The 11,838-nt window shown below is 37.6% G+C and overlaps 1 protein-coding gene across 1 annotated transcript; it reads right to left on the bottom strand.

Annotated features, from left to right (window-relative positions):
* Positions 1-495: 495 nt before the first annotated feature.
* Positions 496-10,777, bottom strand: LOC122719954 (protein C1orf194-like). Its single transcript, XM_043946243.1, has 6 exons — positions 10,695-10,777; positions 1,797-2,014; positions 1,494-1,634; positions 1,161-1,353; positions 622-688; positions 496-551 (listed from the first exon to the last, which is right to left on the bottom strand). The coding sequence occupies exons 2-5, from the start codon at positions 2,001-2,003 to the stop codon at positions 681-683; spliced, it is 549 nt and encodes a 182-aa protein (XP_043802178.1). The 5' UTR covers positions 2,004-2,014; positions 10,695-10,777; the 3' UTR covers positions 496-551; positions 622-680.
* Positions 10,778-11,838: the final 1,061 nt, after the last annotated feature.

Here is an 11,838-nt window from a genome sequence, read left to right as displayed (position 1 = left end):
CAGTGAGAACGAACCGTGCACTGACTCACGCTTTCGCTTCTTGTCGAAGGACGGTGTTCGAAGGGGGTGAGGCGGTGGGCGAAGATCGCTTGCCAAGATCTCGGTGACGATGCATTACGATGCCGCGAGATATCTGGTGGACAAATTTGCCGACACGTTGTGGATATTGACGATACGATCGACATCGAGGGTGTCGAGAGTTCGGGGTGATTATATATATCGCCATGATTTTTCAAAATAATTATAGGGATACGTGTTTGACACATTCACCGATGATATGAAAATAGAAAATTATTATATATTTTTTAAATTATTTAACGCGTGGTTATCACATGGTTCTCGAGAGAATGGTTATAAGAAAGATGATTGTTCAACACGTTCAATGACGATACACCGATAATTTTTTTATAAAATATATATTTCTATATTTTTATAAAATACTGCATAATATGTTATATTTTATTTGCATAATATTACTGGTAAAATTTCATGATATTTTATTTGAGGCCCATAATTATTGTGCGTATTTGTTTTGTACGAAGACTTCTCATCTGTATCAGAATAATTTTTTTTTTTAATTTCATAAAAAGAAGGAAGGATTTATTATCATTGATACTTTACCTGATATAATAATAAATATATTCCATTCCAGCAAAATTGTTTTCTGCAATGTATTTTTATCAAAATGCTAAAAATAAAAAAATTGTTTAATAACAAAATGATACAACGTGATTAGATAGATAAATCTTTTCAAAGATTGTATTAACGTAAAATTACTTTTTCTTTTTCGATGTTTAGTAACTTTTTATGACGTCTTAGAAAATAATATATATATATACATAGGAGAAAATAAATCAAATTAAAAAAGAAAAATATATTAAATAAAAACTAAGAAAAATAAAAAATACATAAAACATGTTTAATATCACTGAGAAAAGAAAAAAAGAGGAGAAAGTGTTTGAAACAATTAAGCAATTATTCTAATTGATAAAACGTGTCAAAATGACAGAGTATTCATAAACAGAGAATTCGCGATTGGCTATGATAATCATAAAATCGTTGATTTAATTTCCTCAAATACAATTGTTAGCAGAGCTTTGCTTGCTAGGCTTTCATCTCAAACACTGATATAGATCCATGTTTAAATATTGTTTAAGTACTGTAAAAAGTTCCGTCGATTTTGCGACTGTATCCGGGATTAGATTGAACTGAGTGAGGTGCGGTGATATTTAATTTCACGCTACTCGGATGGACTCGTCTCTCTGGCACAGGGCCATAATAACACTCCGCTTCTTTCACGAACAAGGTCACTGGCTCTTTCATCTCCTCAGGGATGTCCGGCTCTCTGTAAATCTTAATTAATCAGAAGCAAATACGTATTTTAAATTATTTGTTCGATCGAAACAACGAGGAATTGGAAATTTCATCGACGAAAACATTTTATATACGTTCATAAACAGTGGAAATAAAATTATCCCCAATACTTATATTACCTCGACTTTATTCTTTAAAACACGCCACGTTTTCTTTCCCAACGTTTCTGGTTGCACAGGGATATAGGATTTCGGCACGAGAGTGTCTTTGCTATGAATGTATACGGTCGAAAGTGCCAAATCCAAAGAGTCCTCCGGTACCTGTAACGTACGTTTATTCAAATATCGTACGAATTTTAATTTTTCCCTCCCCGAAACGATACATAGCGTTCAGTGTATTAAATTAAATTAAAGAGATTCGTTTTAAACGATATTTGTATTTAGATTTAGAAAATTTTAATCGTAATAAAAACGAACGATTACCTCTTTTCTCTGAAGTCTACAATCTTTTCTTATACTGGTTAACGTGTGATGCGCAAAGAGACGCTCGTACACGTTTAACTTTCTACTCCATTCCAGGTCCTTTGGCGAAACTTTACTACCTAGTACGGGCTTCTTCGTCCACACACCTTCGCGAGGGTATAAATCCGGTAGAGGGTAAGGATTTCGAACATAACTGAGTTCTGCCATTTCGATATGACCTGTAATTACATACGCCTTTGTTTTTTTTCTTTTCTTTTCTTTTTTTTTTTTTTTTTTTTTTTTTTGTATAATAAAACGTGTACAATATAAAATAAATTATAAAATGATCAATTATCGTATATATATATATTACGTTATACGATAAATTGATACATTTAAAAATCTATATAAAATAAACAATATTTACCATCGATGTGAATTACGATACGGAATTTTATTAACTATATTGCATTCGTTAACTCGACAACTTCAATGGAAAGTTGTACAATCGGGATTAAACATCATTTTATTTTCCTCTTATATATATTTATTTATACGAAATCTATATATATATATCTATAACACGAAATGTTGTATATAACATAAATTGTTATAGTCACGTTGCGTTAGAGGATAATATACCTGGATCGGGAAAAATGAAAGGAATTTCGTATTCGTAATGGAACAAGGTCGGTTGGTTGCGTGTTTTGCTCAGGAGGTGGCCGTCCATGACCAACGTCGACGTACGATATTAAACCCGCAGTAATTTATGTTAGCACGAGCGTGCATAATGCTGTTTGTATAAAGCGGCACCGCCACGTGTCGGCTCGTGCCATCGCCACGTATCACTCCTCCCTCAATTTTTGCGTGAACATGTTATGCGATTTTAAATATTTCCTCGATTATCCGATTAAAGGATGAGATGAGTTCCGTTTCGTTGATTGACATTCCGATTTACCGTGAAATTTTTCATTTTCTTTCTTTATCGTATATTTTAACGAAAATCGAGTTAAGATTTCGAGACGCGACTCCTCATTTTACAGGATCGTGATCGTGTAACGTGATCGGTGCGACGTAAATGCGAGTAAACGAAGAATTTTGTTGAAAGTTATGCACGAAATTGGTTCGTATCGAGGACTATCGTACCCTTCGTAGACAAATTCGTATATAACACGTGTAAAAGTTTTTTGTTTCAAAATTGTTCATCGTCGCGGAGATGAGTGGAAATATAATTGGCGCGCGAACAGCAAACAGCTGACTGCCGGATCTAAAAGAGGAAAGGCGGTGTATGAATGGAGGCATTCGGGGGAAATCTCGGTTAAATTTCACAATAAGCTCTTTCACGGCTCCTAAACGTGAAAGCGCTTGTAAGCGACTTTGGGGAGCCTTACGAGACGCCCTTGGAAAACAGGCTGAGCGACTGTAAAGGCGAGAATGAACGAAGGAAGGAAGGAAAGGGAATGGAACGGCCTCGATAAGTGGACACTGGTGTAGAATGATGGGATGCAGACCGCCCGCGTGAATTAAACCAGCCCGTTTATGAATGGATCTGGATCAGAATCGGAATTTTTCGTGTTCGAGTGAACGTTGGAGAGTGAACCGATCCGCTTCGCTCGAACTTCTCATCTCTCGGGACAGGACGTATCGAATACCGGATGTTAATCCTTGACCGTTGGAGGATGAATCGTTGAAGAAAAAGGAGATGAGAATGATTTCCAAGATGCCCAGAATTTTTACGACATTCTTTTACGTTGTTTTTTAACGCGCCATCGGAATTTCGAACTTTTCTAAAAAAAAAAAAAAAAAAAAGTATGAAATACGAAAAAGAATTTTAAATTTACTTCATTTTCATCTGTTTTTTCCTTCTTATGAAAACTTATGAAAAATCAATGATTCTTGATTTCATTCTTGATTCAATGATCGGCTATTCTTTTCCCTATCGGATCTTTCTCTTTATAGAAACGTGTTTAAACGTATAGAACGACATAACATTTTTCTACGAAAAATTGCTTCATAGAGATGGATAATCTGTATACACGAGAAAAGATCGTTTCGCGCGTCATTGGTCGCACGCACGCACGGAGCATCATCCACGAAGCTGTTCTTCAACCGGGTCCAGGCTAGGGTACAGGAACCGACACGCGTAATCGCGTAATCGCATAATCGTGGCGCGTGCTGAAGTTCGGGTTGCGGGAGCTTTGCGTACGTCTACATCGGCGCACGTGCGACATTCAACGCGTTGAATCAACAACGATCGCGAATCACGAACGTAGCCGTGAATACGGGCGGCAAACCCTTGCCAACCGTTTTACGAGATAATTGTTCCGACGAGCTGATCTCCGGTAATAATGTACGAGCAGCAGATAACACACGCCCGCCACCCATTTAAATCAAAGAATCGGAACACCTGAATTATCGTCCGATGAGCTTCGAAACGTCATCCCCCAATGATTATATACGATACGATATCGATATAAAATAAAATTGAATAAGATCGAAAATTTCTAGTAAATTGATTTTTTTTTTCGCTTCGAGTGTTAAAGGCGAAAAAAAAAAGATAATGAAATTAAGATATTGAAATTATATTATAATAAATTAAGATAATGAAATTAGATGGAAAAGAAAAATGGAAAGATCGAATTTTCAAATCAAAAAAAAAAAAAAAAATCAAGATAATTAAAATATCCGACTACCAACGATCCCATATATAATAGATCTTAAATAGATAACGAATATATTTACGTTTCGTGTTTACGTTTTTCCTCTTGAAAATTTTTACAAAAATTTCGCATTAATAATAATAATATGGATGGAAATGGAAGGAAAGGGAAGGAGGGAAGAAGGGCGGATGAGGTTAGAGTCGAGGAGGAGGTGCATAGGGAACATACGGCGGTGGAGAATCCGAAAGAAAAGGGAGAATGTATCCCTTCGAGATAGATAGGTGCGGTCACTGTCAGAGGGGGTTGACAAAGGCTGACCAGGGGTAGAAACATTCAAATGGTAATCGGCGCGCGTCTAACATATACCGACCCTCCGACCCCCGTGCTCGTGCTTAAGGGGGTGCGAGCACCCCCTTGGCATACACCCTGCACATTCGCACCAGAATCAAACCAAATATTGGCAATATCATCCCTGCCATTGCTGTGCACCCTCCTCCCCCCTCTCTCTCTCTCTCTCTCTCTCTCTCCGCGACCTGCCTCCTACACTGGCTGGGAAACGATGTCCATTTGAATGCACGATTCCATTACCGGCGACGATATATCGGGCCGAGGATATTATGGGATTAGGATTTCAAGGGAAAGCTGAAAAGAGAACTCGGTCACAAGGAGATACGATGCGTTTCTGCAACTGAGATGATTGTAACGTGTCGTCGATCTTCCGTTTTGTTCTCATCTCTTTGTTGTTGAAACGAATATATACGTATCGTATATCGAATTTATAAACGTTGGTTGGATAATAATCATAATAAGAATAATAATTTAAAACAAAATAAATTAACCGAATGAATTTATATTGTATCGAGTAAAGTATGGATTTAATAATTTAATAATTTGTCTATTAATTTATTTAATGGCAATATAGCGTGAGATATTTTAATGTGTTAGGAACAATAAACACGATATTCGAGGGGTGGAAAGAATAGATCGTGTAGATCTCACGGCATACCACGCGAGAGAAACGAAAGAAATATTGATACAGCTTTGTTGGAAAAACGTCCAAACAGAGAGGTACAAGCGTCACGCCCCTGATTCTCGTTCTCTCGTGCATTCTGGAAAAAGGAATGCATCTCTACAAAGGGTCATCGAATATCGGATAACGTTGGTCGTTGTTGCGCCATCACTTGTGAAGAATTCTGAATCCTCTCTTCAAAATGGATTTTCGAAATTTCGTGAATCATTTTCGCTTACCAAAAATGCGATAATAATGGACAATCAAGAAAAAAAGATTCAAACAGTTAGAAACTTTATCTTTTTTATTTTTTTCCTTTCGAAATTGCTCGTTTCGAAGAAGAAGCTTCGCACAATAAAGTTTCTTGTGTCGATCGCTGCCTGAGAAATAATACCGTTCATCGAGATCCCATGACCCTTCGCGAATAGAATAATGTCTTACACCCTGCGTGTCCAATTCGATGAAACCAATGGGGAGGATAGGACAGCAGCGCGACAGGTGGCCCGTGAAATCAGTGCACGAGTGCGCCGTTCCATCGAGCCTGCCGTTCGATACGGTTCATTAGGAAATTAAGTGTATAATAATTAGAATTGGGGTGCTGATGGGACACGTTAAACGGACGTTTTTTTCCCCCGTTCCACCAACGCATCCACGCGGTCGAGAATAAATGGGCGGATTTCTAATCACGAGAAATGGATACTCGAAGCTTCAAACCTTTTCTTAAAAATTTTGATATATACATTACGATTATAATGTTTTTAATACTACACTTTTATTCGTTTACTTATTTCTTTTTCTCATCTTTACAAAATAAAAGAAACAAATATAATATATAGCGAAGATCGTAACGTAAAGTATACTTTAACAATTACACTTTATTCAACATTCCTTCTAATCTAATCTTTCTAACCACGAACGCGATACGATACAATAGCAATACGATACTTTATCACCGTGGTTAATAAGAAACGATTAAAATCGATAAACAATTACCTCACCACAATCACAATCATCCCTTCTCTCTCTAACAAAAAAAAAGAAACGAATCAAGAACCCTTCTCGAGAAGGAGCATGACGATGAACGGGATCGAGAGAAGGTCAATACATAGAAAAAATGAAAACGCGTGCGAAACGGAACCGCGAGCAGAACACTGGAGTAACAGGAAAAAAAAAAAAAAAAAAAAAAAAGAACTATACTTCTCCCTCCTGATCCAATCCTCCTCCACGCAAAATATCTCGCCTGGCCGCGAAATGCGCGCTATGCACGCCCGTTGCTGCGCACGCCATTTGCATACCGATGATCGAGCACTCGAGAGGCGGTTGCACATTTTCGCCCGCCGCGTAGCGAGAGGCGCCGGTTGGCTGGCGGGGAGGCGGGGAACACGCCGGTGTATTTTAGCATTTCACGTTTGTTTCCATTTAAATGGTAATCGAGTTCATAATGTAATTGTATTCACCGCGTAAGCCAGGTCTCACCACACAGTACCCCCTCCTCCTCCCTCCCCCTCCCCCCGTTCCCATTGTTTGCATTGTTCTCCTCGCAGCGCGAACAATCCTGGCAGCGCGCGCGCCAGCCTTTCAGCCTCGCGTACCGCCGAAATCTAAACCCCCTTCGCGCCTCTAAAACCTCCCCCTCCCCCGCCCCTACCTACCAGCTAACAGGGCGAGGTGATATTTTCCCGCAGATACGAGCAGCCCAGTTTATGCGATACTGATGGATATCGGTGTATGTGGAACCTCCGATCGGGCTCACACCATGGAAACTCGATGTGTCACTTCGGCTTCGATCCACGCGAGGATATTTCGTGGACATTTCGTTTTAACTGTTGCGTTCTCTCTCTCTTTCTCTCTCTCTCTCTCTTTTTCTTCTTCATATTTTTAGTTTCAGCTTCGTTCCAAGGAATAACGGCGACGGGGGGTGCGTTTGAGAATATTCGACGATGTTACAATAATTTTGGAAATGTTGGATGGAAGAATTTTGATTTTGAATTTTGGCTCGTTCCGATTATTTTCCCTTCGAAATTGATATTATATTCGTATCACATTTATTGTTCGAAAAAATAATTACCCGTGTTAATTCTGACGAATGATACGAAAGGATTTCAGTGGCATCGATACGGCCTGTGTTGCTCGAATTGTAAGAAAATTCAAACCGCAGAGAGTCGATAGATTCACGGAATCGGAATCGTAATGGGGGGGGGGGGGCGTTCGAAAATTCTACGTTAACAAAAGATTTTTCCCCGGAAGAACGCATTGTTATACAGCTCACGGAAGAGTCGCAGAATCCGGTGGAGGTTGAGGCGCGGAGGGGGGTTAGAAACGAGGGAGGGCCCTATCGCAGGCTTGAAACGAGGCTATATATACCTCGAAAACCGAGGGGGAGGGGGAGGGGGGAGTTGGCCGCGTTATTGTAACGCAGGGGATGCCGGGTGTACGTGTACGTGTTAGCCGAGTTGGTTGCCTTTCTCTCATACATATTCATCAAACGCTAATTAATCATCGCCGGGCGCACCCACTGCGAGCCACCCTCTTGGCAGCAGCAGGCAGAAGCCGGTGAAAAAAAAAAAAAAAAAAAANAAAAAAAAAAAAAAAAAAAAAAAAAAAGAAAGAAAAAAAAAATATACGATATCCGCAACGCAGACACCTCTATATATTACGGGCGCGCATCCAGATGTCGAAGCCGGCGAGATTTTTAAATGGAATTGACAACATCGGGAACGATCGCGGTGAATAACAAAAATTTATCGTTGCCTGGAATTGCGACTGTCTGGATTAAATGGGGGTAGGGAGGGGAGGGAGGGAAATTACGAAGCCGGTGATCACCGGTGACGAAATTTTCACCGTACCCCGCTCCACCCCCAATGTTGCACGAGACAGCTCTAGAGGGTTGTGCCATTCGTAGGAAGAAATTAAGGCACGATTACACGGAGACACGGATTCGAAGAATCGTAAGTTAATCTTGTGTTTATGAAATTTTCCCCTCGTTTATTTCTTGTCAATTTTTCGAATAATAATTTCTAAAGTGAGAGCACGTTATATTATAGATTGCCGAAAGTACGAAAGTAAATTTACTTTGCGCGATGGATTTCTCAGATTTTGATTCAATTTTCGAAGAGTTAAGGTTAACGTTGAACGTAATAAAAAAAAAAATTTTTAAACGAATATATAATATCCGATATATTTCTTTGCTATGAACTATATGCGTTTCGCGTTATTGACTTTATCCTCCCTCTTAAACGTGTCGTAAATAGCGCCGCTTGTACGAAGGCAATAAGCGCGCGGGCAATCAATCTAAATTGTAATTTCGTAATCCTATTAAACAGGAGGCCACCTTCGCACGCACTTGGCCCGAGTTCGGGACGCGTATAATTAGGTATCGTTTATTTTACACCGCAGCCTAGGAGGGTGACACTTCCACCGTATATAATATATACGGCTGTTTTGGGGTTCTGGACGGACGTAGACGGTGGCCACGACGTGGTGGTAGAAACGCTTCGTTGCTAATGGCGATGCGATCATCGCCATCTAACCATCGCCCGTTGATATTATGCGCCACGGGAATCCCCTTTTCCTTCCACCCTAAGAGTATTCTTTCCTTACGTTTTCCGATTAACAATGATCGAACACCGAACTCGATCGATAAGAAAAAAATAAGGAACGTTTTTTGAAGGAACGTTAACGCGAATCAAAGATATATAAAGTTGTTTCGTTATTATTTTTATAATAATTTATAATCGAGAAAAATTTCACTCGATAACGATCACTCGATCGCGATCGATAATCGGTGCGATGCGATCTCTGGCGATGGTTCGGGAAAGGAAATTGTCGTTAAAATCGCGTTGGAAAAATCTGGTCGTCGATGTTTTGACTGGCGACATCAAATCGCGACAATGGCAGATTGTCTGCTGACAAATGAGCGGCCCGCCACGGGACAGCGATCCACGCACGAGACATATGGTCCTCTATAAAAAAAAAAAGCGCCAGAGATACAAGAGATGGCCTGCAGTAACAGCATCCAGTCGATCCGATATTAATGGAGACCAAACACCGCACATTCTGTGTCGCCTCTGTCCCCGTTGTGTGTACATATTGGTGCGCCATTATGTCCCTGTTATAATGTGTACACACACCCCCCTTTCGATACAATGGAATGATCTATGATTGTGCCAAACATGGATCGTCAAGTCAATTTTTCGCCCTTCTGCTCTGTCTCTCTTTTTCCTTTTTTTTGCGATCTATCAGCTCATTCGAAGCTATCTTCGCTTCTATTTGGATTGGGAGCGACTTTTATAATTTTTCCAACGTTTTTCATATCTATTTGTAGTTAAATTAGAAATAATGAAATTTTATTTCTTGTTCCAAGTGAACAAAATGAAATTTAAAAACTCATTAATAATTCTAACGCGTGATGGTATATTAATATATTAATATATTAATATTTTCAATTCGAAAAAATGACGACGATATTTCGAAGAACGTTAAAAATGAATTATATTATACAGTCACACAGAATCGATGAGATGTTAATGTTAATGAAACACTCGAGGCGTAAAATGAATAAAATTTCCATCTCGCGGTTTTTAATGATTACGATACCCTTAAATTAGCCGAGATCGAGTCCATGGAACGATTTACGCTTCACGGTTAGATTCGAGTAATTCCAGTTTTCCTGAGCGTGCAAACAATAAAATTGGATTTAGCGACCCTCGTGGCGCGTACGTGGCGTGCGACTCGAAGGGTGAGTTTTCGGAAGGTGGACAAGCACGCCGGTTCCGAGGGAGGGTTGGGAGATCAAAGACGCCCTCCGGCCAATTCCGTAGTTTCCACGTGACATATTAGGTAGAAATTGACGGCGACAGCCTCGAGTAACGACGCACCCGATAAACTTTGATCATTTCACCTGTGGGACTTGTTTCGATTCGTGAATATTATTATCGCCGATATAGGCGCCGATTCGCCATCCGTGATTACGTTGCCACGATGGAAAAGGCGAAGATATTGAGTGATCTTATTGTTATTGACATGATGATCGCGTTTCAGAAAAGGATTATGCTCGTTCTACTGAAGATTAATTTTGGATAAAGGAATATTTTATCAATTTTATTTTATATACGGTTTTATTACTGAATGATAGTTTTGTTTTATATATTCTTGAGTAATTGAATTAATTGACGATCGTGGATTAGAAAATAAATAATAAAGAAATTCTAATAATGTATCAAAATAATTGTAAATGTATTTAATACGTACCTTTTTTAACGGTAAAAACTAACGATACTACTGTTCGATGAATTTACTTAGCAACCTGTGAAGACACTACTTGTTATAAACAGATTCAAAGTTAAATCGATATTATTTCCCATAGAAACAGTTTAAATAGATAGATAGATTAGATCACTACATTTAGCGACAAATAGCGACATCTGTGAGAAGAAAGTTACATTAAACTGAAAAAGGTACAATATACAAAAAATAATTATAAATTTAAGATATTAAAATCATCTTATTATTTTATTTTTAACGTTACCGATTTAGCATAGAATAAAATTGTATTATTAATAATGAAATTTAATCTAAATTTCAATGAAATAATTATAAATTAAAAAATTAAATGGTAAAATAATAAAATATAAATAATATTAAGAATCAAATATATTTTGTAGCCATGTCGAAAGGAAAGACAAGGAAAATAAATAGTAAGACAAAGATAGAGATAAATTAAAAATACTGAAATCAGCGCCATCTCTAGAGTGCCGCAAATGAAACACGTAAAAAAAGAAAGAAAATAATGTAAGAAAGATAGAGATAAAGCAAGAATTGATCGATAGTGCCATCTCTTGAACGTCAAAATTATTTGTCCATACTAGGATAAGGTAGAATAAGAATTGAGAATCAGCGCCATCTCTCCAAATGACATAAAATTAAATATTTTTAAAAATATTTAAGAGATGGCGTTGATCTTCAATTCTTATTTTACCTTATCCTACGATGGAGAAATATTTTTGATATATATATTCAAGGCACTATAAACCAATTCTTGTTTTATTTTCTTATATTATTTGTTTTCTTTATGTATATATTTTATTTATACCATTCTAGAAATTTCAATATTTTTAATTTATCGCTACTTTTATTTTATTATCTGTTTTACTTGTCTATATACTTTCTTTACAAATTTTTTATATTATATTATATATTACGTATCATATATTAATATATAATAATAATAACATATAATGTATTTAAATATATTTAGATATGTATTTAAATATTAATATTATATGTATTTAAATATATTTATATTCTTATATATTGCATAAGCGATATATTTATTTTTAAATTCATTTTCAAAATCTCGTGAAGTTTATGAGGTTAGAATCACTTATAACACTTT

This window comes from Apis laboriosa, unplaced genomic scaffold (genome assembly GCF_014066325.1).
Source record: "Apis laboriosa isolate Shangri-la unplaced genomic scaffold, ASM1406632v1 scaffold9_cov152, whole genome shotgun sequence".
Taxonomy (NCBI): domain Eukaryota; kingdom Metazoa; phylum Arthropoda; class Insecta; order Hymenoptera; family Apidae; genus Apis; species Apis laboriosa.
Note: the sequence above shows the minus strand (reverse complement) of the source record. Positions and strands in the feature narration are given on the sequence as shown.